This window comes from Salmo trutta, chromosome 10, assembly GCF_901001165.1.
Source record: "Salmo trutta chromosome 10, fSalTru1.1, whole genome shotgun sequence".
Taxonomy (NCBI): domain Eukaryota; kingdom Metazoa; phylum Chordata; class Actinopteri; order Salmoniformes; family Salmonidae; genus Salmo; species Salmo trutta.
This window is the reverse complement of record NC_042966.1, coordinates 26,871,882-26,897,283: the sequence shown is the minus strand read 5'-3', so window position 1 is coordinate 26,897,283 and position 25,402 is coordinate 26,871,882. Positions and strand designations below refer to the sequence as shown.

The following is a 25,402-nucleotide window of genomic DNA, read 5'->3' as shown; positions in this document are numbered from 1 at the left end:
ACGCAACACCCAATTCCACTAGAACATAAACATAAACACAACCCCAGACTCCCTCTCCTTCATAACCCCCAATTCCTCTGGTCCCCAATACGTCAGTGAACTCTTCAGCCCCACTCCAGTCAAATTATCAATGACTCCTTGCAGTCCCAAAGACGCACCTAAAAACAATGGGCATTTTGCTGTCTCGACCCCCGGCTGTGGAACGAGCTCCCCCCACCTCCGCATGCCCCAGACCACCACTGCCTTTAAGTCTGAGCTAAAGAAACACTTCTTCAAACTGGATTTCGCTTAATGTGATTGTTGTGGTATCTGTTGTCAGTCTTATACATTTGTTTCAAGTTATTATTTTGTCCTTGTCACCTCCTTTATTAAAATGTATGTATGTATGTATCTTGTATAATACTAGGCTGCTTGTGATCTTTTAATTTCTTGCTTAAAGTTTTTTTAGCCCTTTAACTTCTTTGGGAACGGGGGCAGTATTAAGTAGCTTGGATGAATAAGGTGCCCAGAGTAAACTGCCTGCTACTCAGGCCCAGAAGCTAGAATATGCATATAATTAGTAGATTTGGATAGAAAACAGTCTAAAGTTTCCAAAACTGTTAAAATAATGTCTGTGAGTATAACAGAACTCATATGGCAGGCATAAACCTGAAAAAAATCCAACCAGGAAGTGGGAAATCTAAGGTTTGTAGTTTTCTTAAGTGATTGCCTATCCAATATACTGTGTCTATGGGGTCAGATTGCACTTCCTAAGGCTTCCACTAGATGTCAACAGTCTTTAGAACGTTGTTGCAGGCTTCTACTGTGAAAGGGGAGCGAATAAGAGCTGTTTGAACCAGGGGTCTGGCTGAAAGCCTTGAGTTGTTTATTGCGTGCCGCCGTGAGCGCGAGCTCCATTCCCTTTCCTTTCTAAAGACAAAGGAATTGTCCGGTTGGAATATTATTGAAGATTTATGATAAAAACATCCTAAAGATTGATTATATACATCGTTTGACATGTTACTACGAACTATAATGGAACTTTTTTGACTTTTCGTCTGAACTTTGTGAGCGCGCCTTGTGCATTTGGATTACTGGACTAAACACGCGAACAAAAAGGAGGTATTTGGACATAAAGATGAACTTTATCGAACAAAACAAACATTTATTGTCTAACATGGAGACCTGGGAGTGCCATCAGATGAAGATCATCAAAGGTAGGCCCTATTCCAATTAATTTGAATGCTATTTCTGTCTTTTGTGACACCTCTCCTTGGTTGGAAAATGGCTGTATGGTTTTCTGTGGCTAGGCGCTGACCTAACATAATCGCATGGTGTGCTTTTGCCGTAAAGCCTTTTTGAAATCAGACACAGCGGTTGCATTAAGGAGAAGTGTATCTTTAATCGTATGTTAAACACTTGTATCTTTCATAAATGTTTATGATGAGTATTTCTGTAATTTGATGTGGCTCTCTGCACTTTCACCGGATGTTTGTTTGAGACAATGCATTTCTGAACATAACGCGCCAATTTCAAATGAGATTTCTGGACATAAAGATGACCTTTATCGAACAAAACACACATGTATTGTCTAACATGGAGTCCTGGGAGTGCCATCCGGTGAAGATCATCAAAGGTTAGTGATTCATTTTAAAGCTATTTCTGTCTTTTGTGACACCTCTCCTTCTTTGGAAAATGGCTGTATGGTTTTCTGTGGCTAGGCGCTGACCTAACATAATCGCATGGTGTGCTTTTGCCGTAAAGCCTTTTGAAATCAGACACTGTGGCTGGATTAACAAGAAGTTTATCTTTAAAATGGTGTGTACTACTTGTATGTTTGAGGAATTTTAATTATGAGATTTCTGTTGTTTGCCCTGCAATTTCACTGGCTGTCCCACATATCCACATATCCCAGAGAGGTTAATTCAATTTCTTTCCATTTAATGGTAGCTCTCAATTTAAGGAGCTTTGTGATTTATGTCTGTAAATGAAAAGCGCTCTACAAATGCAATTTATTATTATTATAGTATGTTTGATGTTTGTTTTTATTGCTGAAGGAGCACATCCTTGTTCAGGAAAAAAACAACACCCAAGGATGATTTATTAAAATTGAAATAAAACATGGTGGGATAGAATCCCTAACCATCTCAAGAACAATTCAACCTCTGTTTCATTTAATGTCCTGGTAGCTGTAAATAAGCAGCACAACTGTATATGAAATCATGGGTCTCTGTCTGATGGAGGGGAAGTGAAGTGAGGCCTGTCCAAACAAAAGGGGAACACAAGAGCAACACATGGGAGGTTCCCAAGACAGTGTAAAAATAATGTGCTTGAGAAACATAGGAAGTGTCGAAGATGTAGGCCTTATTCCAACTACGAGAGATGGAGGAGAGTCTAAGAAGCGGATAGATTTCCACTTTTCAATTACATTACATAATTGCCTTACCTTTCGTTGTGGCTTGCAACATGACATTCTTGGTCCGCAGCTCAACAACGTACATATCACAGTGGCCACTAGCCAGTAAGCAAACTATTTAACAATCCAAGTAACTTTTCTTCTAAAACATATTACAATAGTGAATAATTAAACCAAACCATATTACACTCTTGAATAAAGCAACAATCCACAAGCATGTGCAGACAATTAAAGGGTTTATTTTAACATCCGCTACGCCATTTCTGGTTGCTAACATTCTAATAGTTCACCTAATTTCAGTTTATGTGACAAAGCAAGCAAATATAGTATAGAGAATCATCGAACCATCTAAACCGGTGTGAAATATCTTTTCCATAACCAAAAATATTGTATTTTCAGCTGGTGTACAACTCTGAAATTAAAAGACGCAAAAGCAAAACTTAACGGGAAGCATAGAAATAACACACATACAGTTGAAGTCGGAAGTTTACATACACCTTAGACAAATACGTTTAAAAACTCAGTTTTTCACAATTCCTGACATTTAATCCTAGCAAAATCCCCTGTCTTAGGTCAGTTAGGATCACCACTTTATTTTAAGAATGTGAAATGTCAGAATAATAGTAGAGAGAATGATTTATTTCAGCTTTCATCACATTCCCGGTGGGTCAGAAGTTTACATACACTCAATTAGTATTTGGTAGCATTGCCTTTAACTTGTTTAACTTGGGTCAAACGTTTCGGGTAGTCTTCCACAAGCTTCCCACAATAAGTTGGGTGAATTTTGGCCCATTCCTCCTGACATAGCTGGTATAACTGAGTCAGGTTTGTAGGCCTCCTTGCTCGCACACACTTTTTCAGTTCTGCCCACAAATGTTCTATATGACTGAGGTCAGGGCTTTGTGATGGCCACTCCAATACCTTGACTTTGATGTCCTTAAGCCATTTTGCCACAACTTTGGAAGTATGCTTGGGGTCGTTGTCCATTTAGAAGACCCATTGACCCACTGATGTCTTGAGATGTTGCTTCAATATATCCACATAATTTTCCGTCCTTATGATGCCATCTAGTTTGTGAAGTGCACCAGTCCCTCCTGCAGCAAAGCACCCCCACAACATCATGCTGCCACCCCCGCTTGCAAGCCTCCCCCTTTTCCCTCCAAACATAACGATGGTCATTATGGCCAAACAGTTCTATTTTTTTTTCAGCAGAACAGAGGACATTTCTCCAAAAAGTACGTAGTAAGTATATTTGTCCCCATGTGCAGTTGCAAACCTTAGTCTGGCTTTTTTATGTCGGTTTTGGAGCAGTGGCTTCTTCCTTTATGAGCGGCCTTTCAGGTTATGTCGATATAGGACTCGTTTCACTGTGGATATAGATACTTTTGTACCCGTTTCCTCCAGCATCTTCACAAGGTCCCTTGCTGTTGTTCTGGGATTGATTTGCACTTTTCACACCAAAGTATGTTCATCTCTAGGAGACAGAACGCGTCTCTTTCCTGAGCGGTATGACAGCTGTGTGGTCCCATGGTGTTTATACTTGCAGTCTAGTCTCATTGCTGCAACTCCCGTACGGACTTGGGAGAGGCGAAGGTCGAGAGCCGTGCGTCCTCCGAAACACAACCCAACCAAGCCGCACTTCTTCTTGACACAATGCTCACTTAACCCGGAAGCCAGCCGCACCAATGTGTCAGAGGAAACACCGTACACCTGGCGACTGTGTCAGTGTTCACTGCGCCCGGCCTGCCACGGAAGTTGCTAGTGCCCGATGGGACAAGGACATCCATGCCGGGCAAAACCTGCCCCTAACCCGGACGACGCTGGGCAAATTGTGCGCCACCCCATGGGTCTCCCAGTCGCGGCCGGCTGCGACAGAGACTGGACTCGAACCCAAAATCTCTAGTGGCACAGCTAGCACTGCGATGCAGTGCCTTAGACCACTGCGCCACTCGGGAGGCCCTATATTTTGATTTGTTTAACACTTTTTTGGTTACTACATAATTCCATATGTGTTATTTCATAGTTTTGATGTCTTCACTATTATTCTACAATGTAGAAAATAGTAAAAATAAAGAAAAACCCTGGAATGAGTAGGTGTGTCCAAACTTTTGACTGGACCTATATATGTGTAGGCGAGGGTATTTTTGCAAAAAGTCTAGTAAATGTGAACACCCTCTTAAAAAGCGGTAATCCTTAGTTGAAACAATAACAACGCCAACTCCCCGCCCGTTTCAGTAAAAGGCAAAAATATGGGTCTGGAGAAATGTAACCACTCAAATTCACACAGCTATGGATGCAAGGACTGACCATCCATGATATCAAAACCATAGTTTTATTCATGTTTTGAGGCTATATAGTGTTGTTTACAGTCATACTGTACAAAAATATAAATGCAACAATTTCAAAGATATTACTGAGTTACAGGCACCTCAGACGCAACGTCCGCTGAAGGCCCATTCTGCTAACCGCGGCCTGCTAGCTACCTAGAGCTACTTGGAACCCTACTAATCCACGACTGGTCTATCGACGTCACCGCACGAAGAGGCAAAAACAGACTTACCTCCATCGCGACGTCCCCCAAAGGACGTGTTTCGGCTGCAAAGGACGCGTCCCCCAAAGGACGCGTTTCGGCTGCATGGCCTTCATCAGGGTGTACACCCTGATGAAGGCCATGCAGCCGAAATGCGTCGGTTTTTTAAAAACATTGTTTCTATTGAACATGCCATACTAATAAAGGCATTTTAATCAATTATATGAAGAGTGCCTTGGTCCTCCTTTCTTTTTGAAGACCAACTCAACCCTTTTACCAAAGAGCACCTTCTGTCTACCAACATTTACTATTGTGTACCTTAGTAGCGCTTCCCTTCCTCCTCTTTCTACTAACTTGTCATCTCCTGTCTGGATTACTGCAACTCCCTGTTGGCGGGGCACCCTGCCTGTGCCATTAAACCCCTACAACTCATCCAGAACGCCGCAGCCTGTCTGGTGTTCAACCTTCCCAAGTTCTCTCACGTCACCCCGCTCCTCCGCACACGCCACTGGCTTCCAGTTGAAGCTCGCATCTGCTACAAGACCATGGTGCTTGCCTACGGAGCTGTGAGGGGAACGGCACCTCCGTACCTTCAGGCTCTGATCAGGCCCTACACCCAAACAAGGGCACTGCGTTCACCCACCTCTGGCCTGCTGGCCCCCCTACCGCTGCAGAAGCACAGTTCCCGCTCAGCCCAGTCAAAACTGTTCGCTGCTCTGGCACCCCAATGGTGGAACAAGCTCCCTCACGACGCCAGGACAGCGGAGTCAATCACCACCTTCTGTAGACACCTGAAACCCCACCTCTTTAAGGAATACCTGGGATAGGATATAGTAATCCTTCTAACCCCCCCCCCCACAAAAAAATATATAGATGTACTATTGTAAAGTGGTTGTTCCACTGGATATCATAAGGTGAATGCACCAATTTGTAAGTCGCTCTGGTTAAGAGCGTCTGCTAAATGACGTAAATGTAAATGTAAAAGCCTTGGTTTCATGCATGTTAACATTAGAAGCCTACTCCCTAACTTTGTTTTACTCACTGCTTTAGCACACTCTGCCAACCCGGATGTCTTAGCCATGTCTGAATCATGGCTTAGGAAAACCACCAAAAACCCTGAAATCTCCATCCCTAACTATAACATTTTCTGCCAAGATAGAACTGCCAAAGGGGGCGGTGTTGCAATCTACTGCAAAGATAGTAATACAGAACTCTGCAGGCTATCCAGGTCTGTACACAAACAATTCGAGAACCTACTTCTAAAAATGCACCTTTCCAGAAACAAGTCTCTCACTGTTGCCACTTGCTATAGACCACCCTCTGCCCCCAGCTGTGCCCTCGACACCATATGTGAATTGATTGCCCCCCATCTATCTTCTGAGCTCGTGCTACTAGGTGACAGAAACTGGGACATGCTTAACATCCCGGCCATCCTACAATCTAAGCTTGATGCCCTCAATAACTAACTCACCCTCCAAATACACCTCTGCTGTTTTCAATCAAGAGCTCAGCGATCACTGCCTCATTGCCTGCATCCGTAATGGGTCTGCGACCAAACGACCACCCCTAATCACTGTCAAACGCTCCCGAAAACACTTCTGCGAGCAGGCCTTTCTAATCGACCTGGCCGGGGTATCCTGGAATGACATTGACCTCATCCCGTCAGTAGAGGATGCCTGGTTATTCTTTAAAGTGCCTTCCTCACCATCTTAAATAAACATGCCCCATTCAAAAAATGTTGAACTAGGAATAGATAGAGTCCTTGGTTCACTCCAGACCTGTCTGCCCTTGACCAGCACAAAAACATCCTGTGGCATTCTGCATTAGCATCGAATAGCCCCCGTGATATGCAACTTTTCAGGGAAGTTAGGAACAAATATACACAGGCATTTAGGAAGGCTAAGGCTAGCTCGTCCCAGCTGCCCACTGCTCTGAGGCTAGGAAACACTGTTACCACCGATAAATCCACTATAATTGAGAATTTCAATAAGCATTTTTCTACGGCTGGCCATGCTTTACACCTGGCTACCCCTACCCCGGTCAACTGCCCGGCACCCTCCACAGCAACCCGCCAAAGCCACCACCATTTCACCTTCACCCAAATCCAGATAGCTGTTGTTCTGAAAGAGCTGCAAAATCTGGACCCCTACAAATCAGTCGGGCTAGATAATCTGGACCCTCTCTTTCTAAAATGATCTGCCCAAATTGTTGCAACCCCTATTACTAGCCTGTTCAACCTCTCTTTCGTATCGTCTGAGATTCCCAAAGATTGGAAAGCTGTCGCGGTCATCCCCCTCTTCTAGACCCAAACTGCTACAGACCTATATCTATCCTACCTTGTCTTTCTAAGGTCTTCAAAAGCCAAGTTAACAAACAGATTACCGACCATTTCGAATCCCACCGTACCTTCTCCGCTGTGCAATCTGGTTTCAGAGCTGGTCATGGGTGCACCTCAGCCACGCTCAAGGTCCTAAATGACATAACCGCCATTGATAAGAGACATTACTGTGCAGCCGTATTCGTCGACCTGGCCAAGGCTTTCGACTCTGTCAATCACCACATTCTTATTGGCAGACTCGACAGCCTTGGATTCTCAAATGATTGCCTCGCCTGGTTCACTAACTACTTCTCAGATAGAGTTGTGTGTCAAATCTGAGGGCCTGTTGTCCGGACCTCTGGCAGTCTCTATGGGGGTGCCACAGGGTTCAATTCTCAAGCCGACTCTCTTCTCTGTATACATCAATGATGTCGCTCTTGCTGTTGGTGATTCTCTGATCCACCTCTATGCAGACAACACCATTTTGTATACTTCTGGCCCCTCTTTGGACACTGTGTTAACTAACCTCCAGACGAGCTTCAATGCCATACAACTCTCCTTCCGTGGCCTCCAACTGCTCTTAAATGCAAGTAAAACTAAATGCATGCTATTCAATCGATCACTGCCCGCACATGCTCGCCCGTCCAGCATCACTACTCTGGACGGCTCTGACTTAGAATATGTGGACAACTACAAATACCTAAGTGTCTGGTTAGACTGTAAATTCTCCTTCCAGACTCACATTAAGCATCTCCAATCCAAAATTAAATCTAGAATCGGCTTCCTATTTCGCAACAAAGCATCCTTCACTCATGCTGCCAAATATACCCTCGTAAAACTGACCATCCTACCAATCCTCGACTTCGGCGATGTCATGTATAAAATAGTCTCCAACACTCTACTCAACAAATTGGATGCAGTCTATCACAGTGCCATCCGTTTTGTCACCAAAGCCCCATACACTACCCTACACTGCGACCTGTACGCTCTCGTTGGTTGGCCCTCGCTTCATACTCGTCGCCAAACCCACTGGCTCCAGGTCATCTACAAGTCTCTGCTAGGTAAAGCCCCGTCTTATCTCAGCTCACTGGTCACCAGCAGCACCCACTCATACCTGCTGGAGCGTGTGCTACATCTCACTGGTCACCCCCAAAGCCAATTCCTCCTTTGGTCACCTTTCCTTCCAGTTCTCTGCTGCCAATGACTGGAACGAACTGCAAAAATCACTGAAGCTGGAGACTATTATCTCCCTCACTAGCTTTAAGCACCAGCTGCCAGAGCAGCTCACAGATCACTGCACCTGTACATAGCCCATCTATCTACCTCAGCCCCATACTGTATTTATTTATCTTGCTCCTTTGCACCCCAGTATCTCTACTTGCACATTCATCTTTTTGCACACCTACCATTCCAGTGTTAATTGCTATATTGTAATTACTTCGCCACCACGGCCTATTTATTGCCTTAACTCCCTTATCTTACCTCATTTGCACTCACTGTATAGACTTTTGTTTTCTTTTTTCTACTGTATGTTTTGTTTATTCCATGTGTAACTCTGTGTTGTTGCATGTGTCGAATTGCTATACTTTATCTTGGCCAGGTCGCAGTTGCAACTGAGAACTTGTTCTCAACTAGCCTACCTGTTTAAATAAAGGTGAAATATAAATATTTTTTAAACCGTTCATAAAAGGAAATCAGTCAATTGAAATAAATGAACTAGGCCTTAATCTATGGATTTCACAGGACTGGGCAGGGGTGCAGCCATGGGAGGGCATAGGCCCACCCACTTGGCAGCCAGGCCCACCGACTGAGGAGCCAGGCCTAACCAATCAGAATGTGTATTTCCCACAAAAGGGCTTCATTACAGACAGAAATACTCCTCAGCACCCCCCCTCAGATGATTCCACAGGTGAAGAAGCCTGATGGAGGTCCTGGGCTGGCGTGGTTACACATGGTCTGCAGTTGTTAGCCCGGTTGGACATACTGCCAAATTCTCTAAAACGGCGTTGGAGGCAGCTTATGGTAGAGAAATGAACATTCAATTTTCTAGCAAGAGCTCTGGTGGACATTCCTGCAGTCAGCATGCCAATTGCACGCTCCCTCAAAACTTGGGACATCTGTGGCATTGTGTTGTGTGACAAAACGGCATATTTTAAAGTCATTTTTTTATTGTCCCCAGCACAAGGTGCACCTGTGTAATGATCAGTGGTGGAAAAAGTACCCAATTGTCATACCTGAGTAAAATAAAGATGAATAGAAACAGACTTAAGTAAAAGCGGAAGTCATCCAGTAAAACCTACTTGAGTAAATGTCTAAAAGTATTTGATTTTAAATATACTTAAGTATCATAAAGTATAAAAATCTTCACATTAAGCAAACTAGACAGCACAATTTATTTTTCATTTACTGATAGTTAGGGCACACTCCAACACTCAGGATATATTTTACATACGAAGCATGTGTGTTTAGTGAGTCCGTCTGATCAGAGGCAGTAGATGACCAGGGATATTCTCTTGATAAGTGCGTGAATTACATTCAAAATGTTATGAGTACTTTTTTTGTGTCAGGGAAAATGTATTTTTACTTAAGTACTTTACACCACTGGTAATTCTTAATAATCCATCCACCTGACAGGGTTGGCATATCTAAATAAGCTTTTTGTGCATATGGAACATTTCTAGGATTTTTTTTATTTCAGCTCATGAAACCAACACTTGACATGTTGCGTTTATATTTTTGTTCAGTGTACTTTTTTTTTTTTACAAACATTGGATTAAAACAAGGTTATATGTTGGGTTCTGATGGGGTACGACAGTTGAACTAAGCTCATGAGACATTTATAAGTTATATTCTTCTAGAATCAAATGGGTACAGATCATTAACTTATAACTCCAAAAATGTACATTACCGTTCAAAAGTTTGGGGTCACTTAGAAATGTCCTTGTTTTTTAAAATAACACAAAATTTATCAGAAATACAGTGTAGACATTGTTAATGTTATAAATGACTATTGTAGCTGGAAACAGCAGATTTTTTTATGGAATATCTACATAGGCGTATAGAGGCCCATTACCAGCAACCAAACCAATGGCACGTTGTGTTAGCTAATCCAAGTTTATTGTTTTAAAAGGCTTAATTGATCATTAGAAACCACTTTTGCAATTATATTAGCACAGCTGAAAACTGTTGTGCTGATTAAAGCAGCAATACAACTGGCCTTCTTTAGACTAGCTGAGTATTGTGGGTCCGATTACAGGCTCAAAATGGCCAGAAACAAAGATCTTTCTTCTGAAACTCGTCAGTCTATTCTTGTTCTGAGAAATGAAGGCTATTCCATGCGAGAAATTGCCATGAAACTGAAGATCTCGTACAACGCTGTGTACTACTTCCTTCACAGAACAGCACAAACTGTCGCTAACAAGAATAGAAAGAGGAGTGGGAGGCCCCGGTGCACAACTGAGCAAGTGGACAAGTACATTAGAGTGTCTAGTTTGAGAAACAGACGCCGCACAAGTCCTCAACTGGCAGCTTCATTAAATAGTACCCGCAAAACACCAGCCTCAACGTCAACAGTGAAGAGGCAACTCCGGGATGCTGGCCTTCTAGTCAGAGTTGCAAAGAAAAAGCCATATCTCAGACTGGTCAATAAAAAGATTAAGATTGGCAAAAGAACACAGACACTGGACAGAGGAAAAAAGTGTTATGGACAGACAAATCTAAGTTTGAGGTGTTCGGATCACAAAGAAGAACATTCGTGAGACGCAGAAAAATGTTAAGATGCTGGAGGAGTGCTTGACGCCATCTATCAAGCATGGTGGAGGCAATGTGATGGTCTGGGGGTGCTGTGGTGGTAAAGTGGGAGATTTGTACAGGGTAAAAGGGATCTTGAAGAAGGAAGGCTATCACTCCATTTTGCAACGCCATGCCATACCCTATGGACAGCACTTAATTGGAGCCAATTTCCTCCTACAACAGGACAATGACCCAAAAGCACAGATCCAAACTATGCAATAACTATTTAGGGAAGAAGCAGTCAGCTGGTATTCTGTCTATAATGGAGTGGCCAGCTCAGTCACCAGATCTCTACCCTATTGAGCTGTTGTGGGAGCAGCTTGACTGTATGGTACGTAAGAAGTGCCCATCAAGCCAATCCAACTTGTGGGAGGTGGTGCTTCAGAAAGCATGGGGTGAAATCTCTTCAGATTACCTCAACAAATTGACAACTAGAATGCCAAAGGTCTGCATGGCGTTAATTGCTGCAAATTGAGGATTCTTTGACGAAAGCAAAGTTTGAAGAATACAATTATTATTTCAATTAAAAATCATTATTTATAATCTTGTCAACATCTTGACTATTTCCTATTCATTTTATGTATGTTTTCATGGAAAACAAGGACATTTCTAAGTGACCCCAAACATTTGAATGGTAGTATATGTAGCAACTACAGATTTTCCCTTTGAGTAATAGCACTGTAATACAAAAGCACACCAACATCTCCAGTATACTCAACACTTCCTTTTTAGATTTGCTGTTCACTGCAGAGCACAAGGATGAGCCTATATGTATATTTTTCTCAAGGATTCAAAAGCCGGAAGGTAGTTCAAAGGTCGATTGCTGGAGGCGTCAAAAAGGCCATATAGGTTAACATTACCTACCTCAATACCTTAGGAGGTGTGGCTCTCCAAAGACCACAATATTACGACAGACAAGGGGTATCGTATCACTAACAACCAGGAACCGTGTGCCATGCACCTTATGATGGATTTCATTAGCAATTCTATGTTATATGAGGAGTCAGACATGGAGACTACACAGTATGTACTCCTCCACACCAGTCAAAGGAGTACACCCACATTCCCTACCAAGGACACTCCTCCAAGATCCAGTGATCTTGAGGGAGTCCTTGGTTGTTTTTGGATTCCTAGGCTGTAAAATGTGACCTTGTGTCTTTCTTTATGACTTTAGCTTGACCTAATTTGAAAAAGGAAAGGAGGTAACGAACTGTCACGAGGAAAAGAAAAGCAAAAAGATAATGGCATTTGAATTAATCAGACCATCCTTGTTCTCTCCGTCACTCAACTGCATTCTGATTCAAAGAAATGTACCTAGTCTACGTCAAATCACTATTCACTGTCACACAACCTATATTCTGAAATTGGAAACACTTATCTCCCTCACTATCTTTAAGCACCAGCTGTCAGAGCAGCTCACAGATCACTGCACCTGTACATAGCCCATCTATAATTTAGCCCAAACTACTACCTCTTCCCCTACTGTATTTATTTATTTTATTTATTTTGCTCCTTTGCACCATATTATTTATATTTGAACTTTGAACTTTCTTCAAACTACAAATCTACCATTCCAGTGTTTTTCTTGCTATACTTTATTTACTTTGCCACCATGGCATTTTTTGCTTTTACCTCCCTTATCTCACCTCATTTGCTCACATTGTATATAGTCTTATTTTTTTTTATTTTTTTTTTTCTACTGTATTATTGACTGTATGTTGTTTACTCCATGTGTAACTCTGTGTTGTTGTATGTTGTCGAACTGCTTTGCTTTATCTTGGCCAGGTCGCAATTGTAAATGAGAACTTGTTCTCAACTTGCCTACCTGGTTAAATAAAGGTGAAATAAATAAAATAAAATAAATATTCACACACGTCTATAGAGTAGAACCCAGTAGAATCAAAGACAGATGTATTTGATTGGTCTGAATGGTATCATGTCTGTATGACATTTTGAGTAAACAAATAACAGGTAATAAGCTAATGCGCCGCTTTAACTGTGAGAGTTTAACCCCAGGCACCGGTCCTAGAGAATAATCAAATGTGTCACCGCCAGTGTTTATACACAGAGTGTAGAAAACATTAGGAACACCTGCTCTTTCCATGACAGACTGATCAGGTAAATAGAGGTCAAAGGCATGATCCCTTATTGATGTCACCTGTTAAATCCACTTCAGTGTAAAATAAGGGGAGGAGACAGGTTAAAGAAGGATGTGAAGCCTTTAGACATTGATTGTGTATTTGTCATTCAGAGGGTGAATGGGCAAGACAAAAGATTTAAGTGCCTTCGAACGGGGTATGGTATTAGGTGCCAGGCATACCGGTTTGAGTGTGTCAAGAACTGCAACGCTGCTGGGTTTCTCACGTTCAACTTTCCCGTGTGTATCAAGAATGGTCCACCACATCCAGCCAACTTGACACAACTGTGGGAAGCATTGGGGTCTACATGGGCCAGCATCCCTGTGGAATGCTTGACACCTTGTAGAGTCCATGCCCTGACAAATTGAGGCTGTTCCTAATGTTTTGTACATTCAGTGTACATTGCAAGTGCTTCAGTGTGAAGAGAAGCACAGTATGAGGCAAGTGTGATTTCCAGCAGCTTGAGCTAACACCTCCATTTCAGCTGATCTTGTTTTTGTCTTGCTAGCTTATGTGACACTGTTCGAGGGTTGGGTTTGATTCGAGAATGACAATTGTCCATCATTCTAAGGCGTCCATCATTATGTCATTGCAATGAAAAGTACTTTTTCAAGCCATCTGGCAGGTTTATAGCCCGAATTGTGTTTACACGGTTGACATATAATTTCCAATATATATTGACCAGTCATCCTTTCAGCAGAGCTCCAGTTCCAAGTTCAAACATTCTACCCATATAAAACTGATTAGCTATATAAAAACTGATAACTCTCTTCCATTGCAAATGGCAGTTACCAAACATTGGTGCAATTATTATTATTATATATTTTTTTACAACCATGATGACTCGTGATTACTAACATGAATGACCAGACCGGCAGGGATAATGTCTTGCCTGAGGCCTGACATTCAATTTTGAAAAGGCCTGAGGTCATGAGCATTGAATACTGCAAGAACATGTCATACACCACTACAGCAGATCAGTAAATACCTTCCCTTCAGACTTTGCTCCTCAATTCTGACAAGGAATTTACAGTGAATGTCATATTCACAGAAATGTTTCTTATGCACTGAAAGCTTATTTCTCTCAAAAGTTGTCCACAAATTTGTTTATATCCCTTTTAGTGAGCATTTCTCCTTTGCCAAGATAATCTATCCACCTGACAGGTGTGGCATATCAAGATACCTTATGCTGGGGACAATAAAAAGCCACTTTAAAATGTGCAGTTTTGTCACACAACACAATGCCACAGATGCCTCAAGTTGAGGGAATGTGCAATTGGCATGTGGACTGCAGGAATTTCCACCAGAGTTGTTGCCAGATAATTGAATGTTAATTTCTCTACCATAAGCAGCTTCCAACGTCGTTTTAGAGAATTTGGCAGTACGTCCAACCGGCCTCACAACCACAGACCACGTGTAACCACGCCAGAAGTGTATTTCTGTCTGTAATAAAGCTCTTTTGTGGGGAAAAGCTCATTCTGATTGGCTGGGCCTGGCTCCCCAGTAGGGGGATTGATAGATAGTTATCTATATCCCAAACAGCTACCAATAAAAAAAACTGAAAGTTTGAAACAAACAACCACAAACTGTTTGGGCCATTTTGGGGTAAGCCTATTGAAGGACACATTACATTTATTATATTTTCTACAATAATCACATTTAGTCTCAATTAATCAAGCTAAGCTTACAAACAAATATGAAAGAGGTGGGGCCAGCTGCACTCCAAACTTCCGATCCCATGGTTTCATTCCCAGATTGATATCAAATAGGAACAATGGGACTGTTACAGTAGGTTCTTTGTGTGGTTAATGACAGAAAAATCTGTAAAGCTCACAATTATCACCATTAGACTTCAATAAAAAGACTAGAACTGCCTGGGAGCGAATGGACAATGGCTTCACTTGTTGCTGCTCAGTAGAGAGAGTTAGAGGTTGACTATTTGGGAGAACTAATTTGGGACATAGCTCTATATTTCAAATCAATTGAGAGACATTGAAATTTACAGTACCAACTTTTAAATGGGACTACTGACAACTGTCTTCTGTTCTTAGACAAGCACATTTCATTGACAGAGGGAACAGTAGTCCTTCTCAAATGTGTTTGATTATCTTGTGAATTGACTGTGTCAAACCAAACAAACAGACAATTATTGAGATAGCACTGACAGCACAAACATCTAGGCCACATACAGCAGAATGCCAATCTGTTAGGGGAAAAAAAACATTCAGGATTTGTTGTCAATGTGGATCTCCTATCACATACAGTATACAAAGCCTATTAGATTAGTGTTGATCTCTGGTATAGTCCGGCTAGCAGCTTTCATGTTTGGCTGGAGGTATAACTCACAGACAGTATCAAACAAAGTACTGCATGACAATAATCATTCAAACAGCTGCTTGACAAGAGAGAAAATGGTTTAGGGACACAAACAAAGTTAGTCCTCAGCTCTAACAATGCCTCCCTTCAGAGTCAAGGAGAATGACTTGGAGCCATAACGAAATGAAGGACACAGAAAATGCCACTTCTGTACAGTCCCAGTCATAAATTTGTATATAAGCCATATTCACACAGGACTAGTACTACTATAGAACGTCATGTTCGGACGGGATTATTTTCACCAAACTGCCCGTGTAATTATATTTTTTCCCGCTATGACGGAAACCTGGAGGCTCTTCTAGACGTGAATATTTCAAATGTCTAGGGATAGCCTAATATTGGCCTGATGGTCTTCAGTTCGGAGAAAGTCTAAATAATAATGCATATCAATAAGAACTATGAACTGTAACCTATGCAGACATTTAATTACCTGACGGATTTGGCAATTTATCAATTCATTGGCACAATATCATCCACTTCATCTTTTACAAGAGAAGTATGGCACTAGGAAAGTTGATATGTGACAAAACAGATCATTAATCTGTCGGCTACATGCATAGCACTTTGTTTTAAGCATCAATTTGTTCCCATGTTCTTACCCAAACTGGTTGCAGCACCTGTTAAACTCTAATATCCTTAAACAAAATGTATTTAACTAGGCAAGTCATTTAAGAACAAATTCTTATTTCGAATGACGGCCTACACCGGCCAACGGGACTCCCAATCACGGCCGGTTGTGATACAGCCTGGATTTGAACCAGGGTGTCTGTAGTGACGCCTCTAGCACTGAGATACAGTGCCTTAAACCGCTGCGCAACTCAGGAGCCCAACACAGGGATGACGATTCGCAAGGGATTCGTATTATCAGAGGACGTTGGAGTTTGCTGAAAAACAGTAGGTTTTTAGGGTTGGGATAATAACCTTTCTGCCAAGTAAAAATGACTGACATGGTAGATTCAGACGGGACTAAAATTACAGATGTAATTACATGTGTAACTCTGTGTTTTTGTATGTTGTCGAACTGCTTTGCTTTATCTTGGCCAGGTCGCAATTGTAAATGAGAACTTGTTCTCAACTTGCCTACCTGGTTAAATAAAGGTGAAATAAAAAATAAAAATAAAATAAACAGATGTAATGATTTGTGGTCGTACACATAATTACATTACCTGAGCTCCCCCAGTAAAACGTATCCCGTCCGAAAAGATTGGAATTGGGCTGCCTGTTTAAACGCAGCCATAGACAAATGGATTCTGTATAGTCCCAGTCATACATCTAAGATTTAAGATTACTTAAATGTAATCAGTAGGTTTATATCAGCTTCGGCTGTAATGACATAACATTCAAGCCATTTCAGAGAAAAGAAAAGGCCTATAAGACTTTGAAAAAAAAAGGTCTAGCATGTCTCAGTCAGGTTGATAATTATTGTTTGCGAGGTGTCTAGTGAGACAGGAAGTAGAACTGAATCAGACAAAAGAAACATCACAAATGGAGAACACAAAGGGAAGAATACAGGCATCTAGTCGTCACTATCCAAGAGAAACATTTACTCTGAAACAAATGAGGCTCCTTGAAAAAAAAATATGTTTGTTTTTTTCCTAAAGTAATGAAAGGACATTATCAACACAGCAGCAAAATGGTTCAAAGTGCTCAGCCTCAACCTGGTCTTCCACAATGCTGCGTAGGAGGGCCAAAGCACATTGCATGTCTGCTCCTATGTGATTATTGAGGGACTTACATATTGTTTGGGAAACACTTTTTGCAAACAGCCTGGAGTTTTATTTGAAGCTGTGTGACTTGTACTGAACGGATGATGACATCATTGGAAAGGCATGTCATAACCAAAAACACCAATACCGGTTGTGCCTCAAATAGAACTTTGAGTAGTCAAATGACATACGATGGAACTACACACCAAACCAAAAAGCATTCAAATGCTTCACATCCATCTGCGTGCTTTAAATCCAATCAGACATGCTGTTTGCTCACCAGATGTTTTTCCCATTGTCTTGCTTTATGTGCCACCGGCAACCAGAAAAATATTTGGGAGAGGGGAAATAGGGAGAGGTTTCCTCAGCTGAAGCCACCGGGGAGGGTTTATACAGTCACTGGGGGGGGCTTATGCACTTAAACATCAAGGTATTTTAAGATCCCAAGCTATTTGACATTCAAGATTTTTTTCAAATTTAGTGTAACCGACCAAACATGTAAAAAGCTGAAATGTTTTATTATGAACAGTGAAAATGATGGGCTATGATTGCTTATAGAAGGAAAAAGAACATGGAGAGAACAATGTTGTTAAAGAGAATACATACCTTGCCAGGTAAACTCAACCATAACACCTTGGGTTATGTGGCTGCACTATAAGGTTCTTTAGGCCTTGAAGAGTTGAAATGTCAGGCATGCATTTACTTGTGAGTAATGTTATTGTTAAGTAAGCATTGTGGTTAGTATGCTATAGAAGATGCATCCCTGCTCCACCCTGTGCCGACAGCAAGGCAGGCCCGCCCATTAGGCAGGTTTAGGCGGATGCCTAGAGCTGCAGATTGACGAGGGCGGCCTTTTCCGAGCTAAACTGATCAAGACGCACCTCCAACACCTCACATAACTCTGCCTCAAAAAAATTCTAACTTCTCTCACCCAGTGGCATTTGGGCTATTAAATTGAACGCCGATGCCTCCCCATGATAAGCAATGCACTTTGCCAAAGGCAGGGGTGCAAAATATGTATCTTGTCCATGCACAGCACACCTCTCCATGGTGCTGTTGGAGACACAGTGCTGTGGCACTTCACCAATACTCCGTCAAATCATGTAGCCTATACAGTAGATGGAGTATATAGCCTCTGTGGCCTTTTCTGTAGCCTACAGGGCAACCAAATTTATAGAAACGTCATGAGACACTTTTTACATCATGTATGTTTCCGATCAAATAGCCTAAATGGCGCCCAATCAAATAAAACATTTGCTTCAATGTGAATATGAACTAACATGTTAACAAACACACCATATTCTAAAAACAGGACAGGTCAAATGGACAGTAGCCAATGGAATGAAATTAGGCTACTCACTACTGCTGTTTCACTAAGTGGGCTAAATTATCACGATAATTAGCGATTTCAAGTTTGTAGGCCTATTATTCCATTTCTGATATGTTTCATGGCAAAGAAGAAAATACAAACTGCGTTTTTCAAGATAACGCAACGCATGATAAACTTGGCTAGCTGACAGGCAGCACGTGAGTTTCACTTTTGGGTAAGCTAAGAATGTATCCTACCATTTCTACGTGCCAGTTATGATTTTCATATTCATATTTCATTTCTCAAAATCATTGTCACATGGTTACAAAAATGACAGAAGCTCAGTGTATTATTAGTGGTGGTCAGAAACAGACATACCCAAATGTCTGATCCCCAAATGCACTTTCCTACATTTGCGTGCTGCAGGCCAGGTAGCCTACTTTATGCGTGATCAGGCGCTCGCACTCCATCAACAGGATAGAGAAACAACCAGACACATGTTCATTGCTCACATGGAGCGCTCCAAACAAGACAATAAAAAAAAATGACAAACCTCATAAATCATGGTATGAAATAAACCAAAACTTTTGAACTCTGCAAACAATGTTTCCATTCAGAGAATGACTGTAATTAAGCCATGCATTAAGAGAAATTAATGTAACCAAATGACAGAGATTAACTGTAAATGTACTATTTTTATTATATATATATATATATATATATATATATATATATATATATATATATATATATTTATTTATTTATTTTTTTTATTTTTTTTTAATTTATTTTACCTTTATTTAACTAGGCAAGTCAGTTAAGAACAAATTCTTATTCAATGATGGCCTACCCCGGCCAAACCCGGACGACGCTGGGACAATTGTGCGCCGCCCTATGGGACTCCCAATCATGCCCAGATGTGATACAGCCTACTACTGGTGATATATGTAATGAGAAATTGATACAAATAAACAAAGGGCAAACAATTCACACAATGAAACAATTAATGTGCATGAATTGGCAGGAGACAGCTGAGCACATTCCGGAGAGCTGAGCACATTCCGGAGAGCTGAGCACATTCCGGAGAGCTGAGCACATTCCGGAGAGCTGAGCACATTCCGGAGAGCTGAGCACATTCCGGAGAGCTGAGCACATTCCGGAGAGCTGAGCACATTCCGGAGAGCTGAGTACATTCCGGAGAGCTGAGCACATTCCGGAGAGCTGAGCACATTCCGGAGAGCTGAGCACATTCCGGAGAGCTGAGCACATTCCGGAGAGCTGAGCACATTCCGGAGAGCTGAGCACATTCCGGAGAGCTGAGCACATTCTGGAGAGCTGAGCACATTCCGGAGAGCTGAGTACATTCTGGAGAGCGATGAGCCTATATCTTCGCCACCAAAACCTCCCCTTCTTGTCTCAACATTTCAAATTATACTCAAGACACATCATCTTCACACATATTTTTGATGCTTTTCACTGACAGGCACAACTCAATAATCAGCTAAGTCTATTGCCATGAGAGCTGCCAAAATTGTGGACTGCCCAACAATGCAAAGCCTACTCGCCTGTGATTTGAAAAAATCCACAGCAAAACAATTAAGAAGTTAATGATCCACTGAGGCATTTGGAAGGTATTACGATCCCGTAACTTTTTCCACATTTTGTTACTTTACAGCCTTATTTTTAAACGGATTACAATAATTTGTGTTCCTCAATCTACACATAATACCCCATAATGACAAAACAAAAACTGGTTTTTAATAATCTTTGCAAATGTATTCAAAATAAAAAGCTGAAATATTACAAGTACTCAGTACTTTGTTGAAGCACTTTTGGCAGTGATTACAGCCGCAAGTCCTCTTGGATATGATGCTACGAGCTTGGCACACCTGTATTTGGGGAGTTTCACCTATTCATCTCTGCCCATCCTCTCAAGCTCCGTCAGGTTGGATGGGGAGAGTAGCTGCACAGCTATTTTCAGGTTTCTCCAGAGATGTTCGATCGGGTTCAGTTCCGGGCTCTGGCTGGGCCACTCAAGGACATTCAGAGACTTGTCCCGAAGCCACTCCTGCGTTGTCCTGTTGGAAGGTGAACTTTGGCCCAGGTCTTAGGTCCTGAGCACTCTGGAGCAGGTTTTCATCAAGGAGCTCTCTGTACTTTGCTCCGTTCATCTTTCCCTCGATCCTGACTAGTCTTCCAGTCCCTGCCGCTGAAAAACATCCCCACAGCATGATGCTGCCACCACGCTTCACCGTAGGGATGGTGCCAGGTTTCCTCCAGACGTGAAACTTGGCATTCAGGCCAAAGAGTTCAATCTTGGTTTCATCAGACCAGAGAATCTTGTTTCTCATGGTCAGAGTCCTTTAGGTGCCCTTTGGCAAACGCCAAGCAGGCAGTCATGTGCCTTTTACTGAGGAGTGGCTTCAGTATGGCCACTCTACCATAAAGGCCTGATTGGTGGAGTGCTGCAGAGATGGTTGTCCTTCTGGAAGATTCTACCATCTCCACAGAGGAACTCTGGAGCTCCTTCAGAGTGACCATCGGGTTCTTGGTCACCTCCCTGACCAAGGCCCTTCTCCCCCGATTGCTCAGTTTGGTCGGGCGGCCAACTCCAAACTTCTTCCACTTAAGAATGATGGAGGCCACTGTGTTCTTAGGGATCTTCAATGCTGCAGACATTTTTTGGTGCCCTTCCCCAGATCTGTGCCTTGACACAATACTTTCTTGGAACTCTACGGACAATTCCGTTGACCTCATGGCTTGGTTTTCACGCTGACATGCACTGTCAGCTGTGGGACCTTATATAGACAGGTGTGTACCTTTTCCAAATCATGTCCAATCAACTGAATTTACCACAGGTGGACTCTAATCAAGTTGAAGAAACATCTCAAGGATGATCAATGGAAACAGGATGTACCTGAGCTCAATTTCGAAAGTCTCATAGCAAAGGGTCTGAATACTTGTGTAAATAAGGTATCTGTTTATGTTTAATAAATTTGCTAAAAAAAATAATCTAAAAACCTGTTTTGCTTTGTCATTATGGGGTATTGTGTTTATCTTGAGGAGGAAAATATTTGTTAAATCAATTTTAGAATAAGGCTGTAACGTAAAACAAATGAGGAAAAAGAAAAGGGGTCTGAATCCTTTGCGAATCCACTGTATATACACATCTGGAAAATGTTTTCCAATTTACTTTAGGAACCGCCACCTATGGTAGCTGATATTTAGAGCTTGAATACCCCAAAAAAATTCTTAAGTCTTTGTCAGGTATCAGGACTATAAAGCCAATACAACTGCCTGTTTTATAAACAGAGGCTACCACATGGATAGGCATTAATTAAAGTGCATTGTCGGCCGACACTGCATAGCCTAGGCTACTCTATTCTACTGTGGGATTTTGTCTCACCAAAGGTGGCATGCGGACAGAGACCACACAACTTTCTAAACCACCCACATATTACTGTAACTTTGACATGAATACAGTAATGTCAGTTTGCTCGAGCATGTGTGACCAACCGGGTATTGAACCCATGTCGTCTGCAAGACTACTGTGTTATCTCCCTGGTCTCAGTCAGTTGTGGAAAAAGTACTAATATGTCATTCTTGTGTAAAAGTAAAGATAACTCAATAGAAAATGACTCAAGTACAAGTGAGTCACCCAGTAAAATACTACTTGAGTAAAAGTCTAAAAGTATTTTGTTTTAAATATACTTAAGTATCAAAAGTAAATGGAATTGCTAAAATGTATTTAAGTAAAAGTATAAACCATTTCAAATTCCTTATATTAAGCAAACCAGATGGCACAATATGTGTTGTATTTTTTTATTGACGGATAGCCAGGGGCACAACACTCAGACATAATTTACAAACGAAGCATTTGTGTTTAGTGAGTCCACCATATCAGAGGCAGTAGCGAATTTGACTATTTTTCTGTCAAAATGTAACAAGTACTTTAGGGTGTCAGGGAAAATGTATGGAGTAAAAAGTACATTATTTTCCTTGGGAATGTAGTGAAGCAAAAGTAGGCAAAGGAATAGTAAAGTACAGAAAACAACTTACTTTAAAGTATTTTTTACTAAAGTACTTTACACCACTGGTCTTAGTCGAGGTTTCGTTACTCATTGTGTGTATGATAATTCACCAAACCTTCATGCCCCTGCTCTCTTTTGAAAAGACAACAGATGTGCTGATCATTATCTCTCCCATTGAATATGTAGTTCATAGTACTCAAACCGGTCAAAAGGAGAGTCAGAGCAGTTTGGTACTGGATTCTTTATTATGCAATAACCGTTCACTATTGCACAAATTATCTGTTTTGCATGTCTTCCAGTTTGCATTGTGATTTAGTTTGGGTATTGAAAACTGGTTTCGAAGATGAGTCATTGTTTACTCATTAGTTCCATGACTGATGAGCATAACGTAACCGTTAGTGGTACAATGTATCCGATTCTTGTCAAAGTAAATGTTACTATCGCCTAATGCAATACAATTATTCTAACAGCTTTATGCATTCAAAATCAGTTGCAATGATGTAGATGCATATGCACGATCACATTGGAGTAAAAGGAAAATAAGACCGATATTTTCAAGCAAACCAACTCAAACTTGTTGAATAGGTGAATTTCAAAAGAGTAAAGTAAGGCAAGTTAAAATTGTCAGACATTATCGACTTCCTGAACAATAAGATATATCGGTATGCGCGTGAATGAGGAAAGCAGACTCACCACTCGCATTTTGAGACAAGGTGGAGACAGACGTCTGGCCCATTCTGTCTTCAATGGACCGCCAAGCCAACAATCACGCGGTCCCCGATGAACTTTCACAATAAAATCATCGCCAAATCCTAAAGTTAATTTGACCTACTTCAGGCCAATTGTTGGGTTAAAACTCTTGAAAAAAAACTTCGCTGGTACTGAAAACCCCTGTTTAGCCTCCCTCCGATTCAGCTCAAGAATGCCTGTCATTTCTTTATGCAGATTAGGATACTACCCGTCAGAGGTCGAGGGGAGGAATTCTCTACAACCAGAAAGGAAGAGGCGAAGCGAGAGGGTTTACTCCGCCCAAAATCTGTCCACGAAAATAATTCCACGAAGTGAGGAATTTGTGTATGGAGGCCAATGAGAGTGTCGAATTTGGTAAAAAATATATATATTGCAAATTTGCTACGTGAGATTTATTTGATCGACAAGAAGTTTCGTAATGCTTAGGTTGTTACAAGTGTACTGATTTGAGTGGACGCACGTGGCATTCCAGCAACTTTGAACACATATTTGATATCAGAGTTCTGTCCACTGTTAACACGCGTATCTGCCCTCTCATTGGCTATAATGTTCCCACCTGATCTGGCGTCCTCCTGCCTGTCTTCCGCCTTTGTGAACAACGACTCCCGTTGTTAGGGTGGAGACACGAGCATCTCGTCATTATAGCCACAATCTCTGCTATACCGCCCCAATAGCCTACAACCACCAACGTGCCTATAACAGATGTAAATAGTTGGATGTCATTTAATCAACACAGTATAGATATGTTTCAACCACACAGTGACACCATAATACAATTGCAGTGTTCAGATCTTCAAACTGATGGCAGTTTGAGGATTGCATAACAAGCGAACAATCTAAGGTACAGGACTGTTTAGCTAGCAGGGACTGGCGATATGGCCAAAATATAATATCACAGTATTTTACTTTTTTTTGAAGGTATGGTGGTATTTGATGGTATTTGATGTTTTTGAATAATACACGTTCTACATTTTATTTGGGTAGGTTGTGACCCTAGGATGGCAACACATGCATTCTAAGTGATTTCAGAGGGTATTTCTCCATTCTGATTGTTTTATACTGTTCAATTAAACTTCAACCAAAAATACTGACGACGATGAGACAGTCTACAGGGAGGAGGTCAGAGACCTGGCAGTGTGGTGCCAGGACAACAGCTTCTCCCTCAATGTCAGAAAGACAAAGGAGCTGATCGTGGACTACAAGGAACAGAGGGCCGAGCACACCCCCATTCACATCGACAGCGCTGTAGTGGAGCGCTGTAGTAGAGCGGGTCGAGAGCGGAATCAAGTTCCTCAGTGTCCACATTACTACAGACCTATCATGTTCCAAACACACCAATACAGTCGTGAAGAGAGGACGACAATGCCTCTTCCCTCTCAGGAGGCTGAAAAGATTTGGCATGGGCCATCAGATCCTCCAAAAGTTCTACAGCTGCACCATTGAGAGCATCTCGATTGGCTACATCATCGCTTGGTATGGCAACTGCTTGGCATCCGACCGCAAGGCGCTACAGAGGGTAGTGCATATGGCCCAGTACATCACTGGGGCTGAGCTCCATGCCATCCAGGACCTCTATACCAGGTGGTGTCAGAGGAATACCCTAAAAAATGTAAATGACTCCAGCCACCCAAGTCATAGACTGCCCTCTCTGCTACCACATGGCAAGTGGTAACGGAGTGCCACATCTGGGACAAAAAGGCTGCTGAACAGCTTCTACCACTAAGCCATAAGACTGCTGACAGTTAACCAAATGGCTACCCGGACTATTTGCATTGTCCCCCTTTCATATTTTATTTGTTTTGCACTGACATTCTTGCACTGGCTCTATGCACACTCACTAGACTCTACCCACGCACTCATACATACTACACTGACACTTTAACACACACACACACACACACACACACACACACACACACTCATAAACTACATACACACACAATACACGCACACACATGCATATCGACGCCACTCACACACTTTCACACTCTTCACATACGCTGCTACTCTGTTTATTATCTATCCTTATTGCCTAGTCACTTTTACCCCTACCTACAT

At 41.8% G+C, this 25,402-nt stretch overlaps 1 protein-coding gene across 3 annotated transcripts in view; it reads right to left on the bottom strand.

Annotated features, from left to right (window-relative positions):
* The window catches only part of phactr2 (phosphatase and actin regulator 2), a 52,046-nt gene extending 28,495 nt beyond the window's left edge, over positions 1–23,551 (bottom strand). For 2 of the 3 annotated variants that reach the window (XM_029765138.1, XM_029765140.1), the window contains exon 1: positions 23,288–23,551. In XM_029765138.1, coding sequence (XP_029620998.1) covers positions 23,288–23,330 — 43 coding nt within the window. In that variant the 5' untranslated portion in view covers positions 23,331–23,551. The remainder of the gene's footprint in view (positions 1–23,287) is intronic. The other variant, XM_029765141.1, reaches the window with a different exon arrangement.
* Between the last annotated feature and the right edge of the window lie 1,851 nt (positions 23,552–25,402).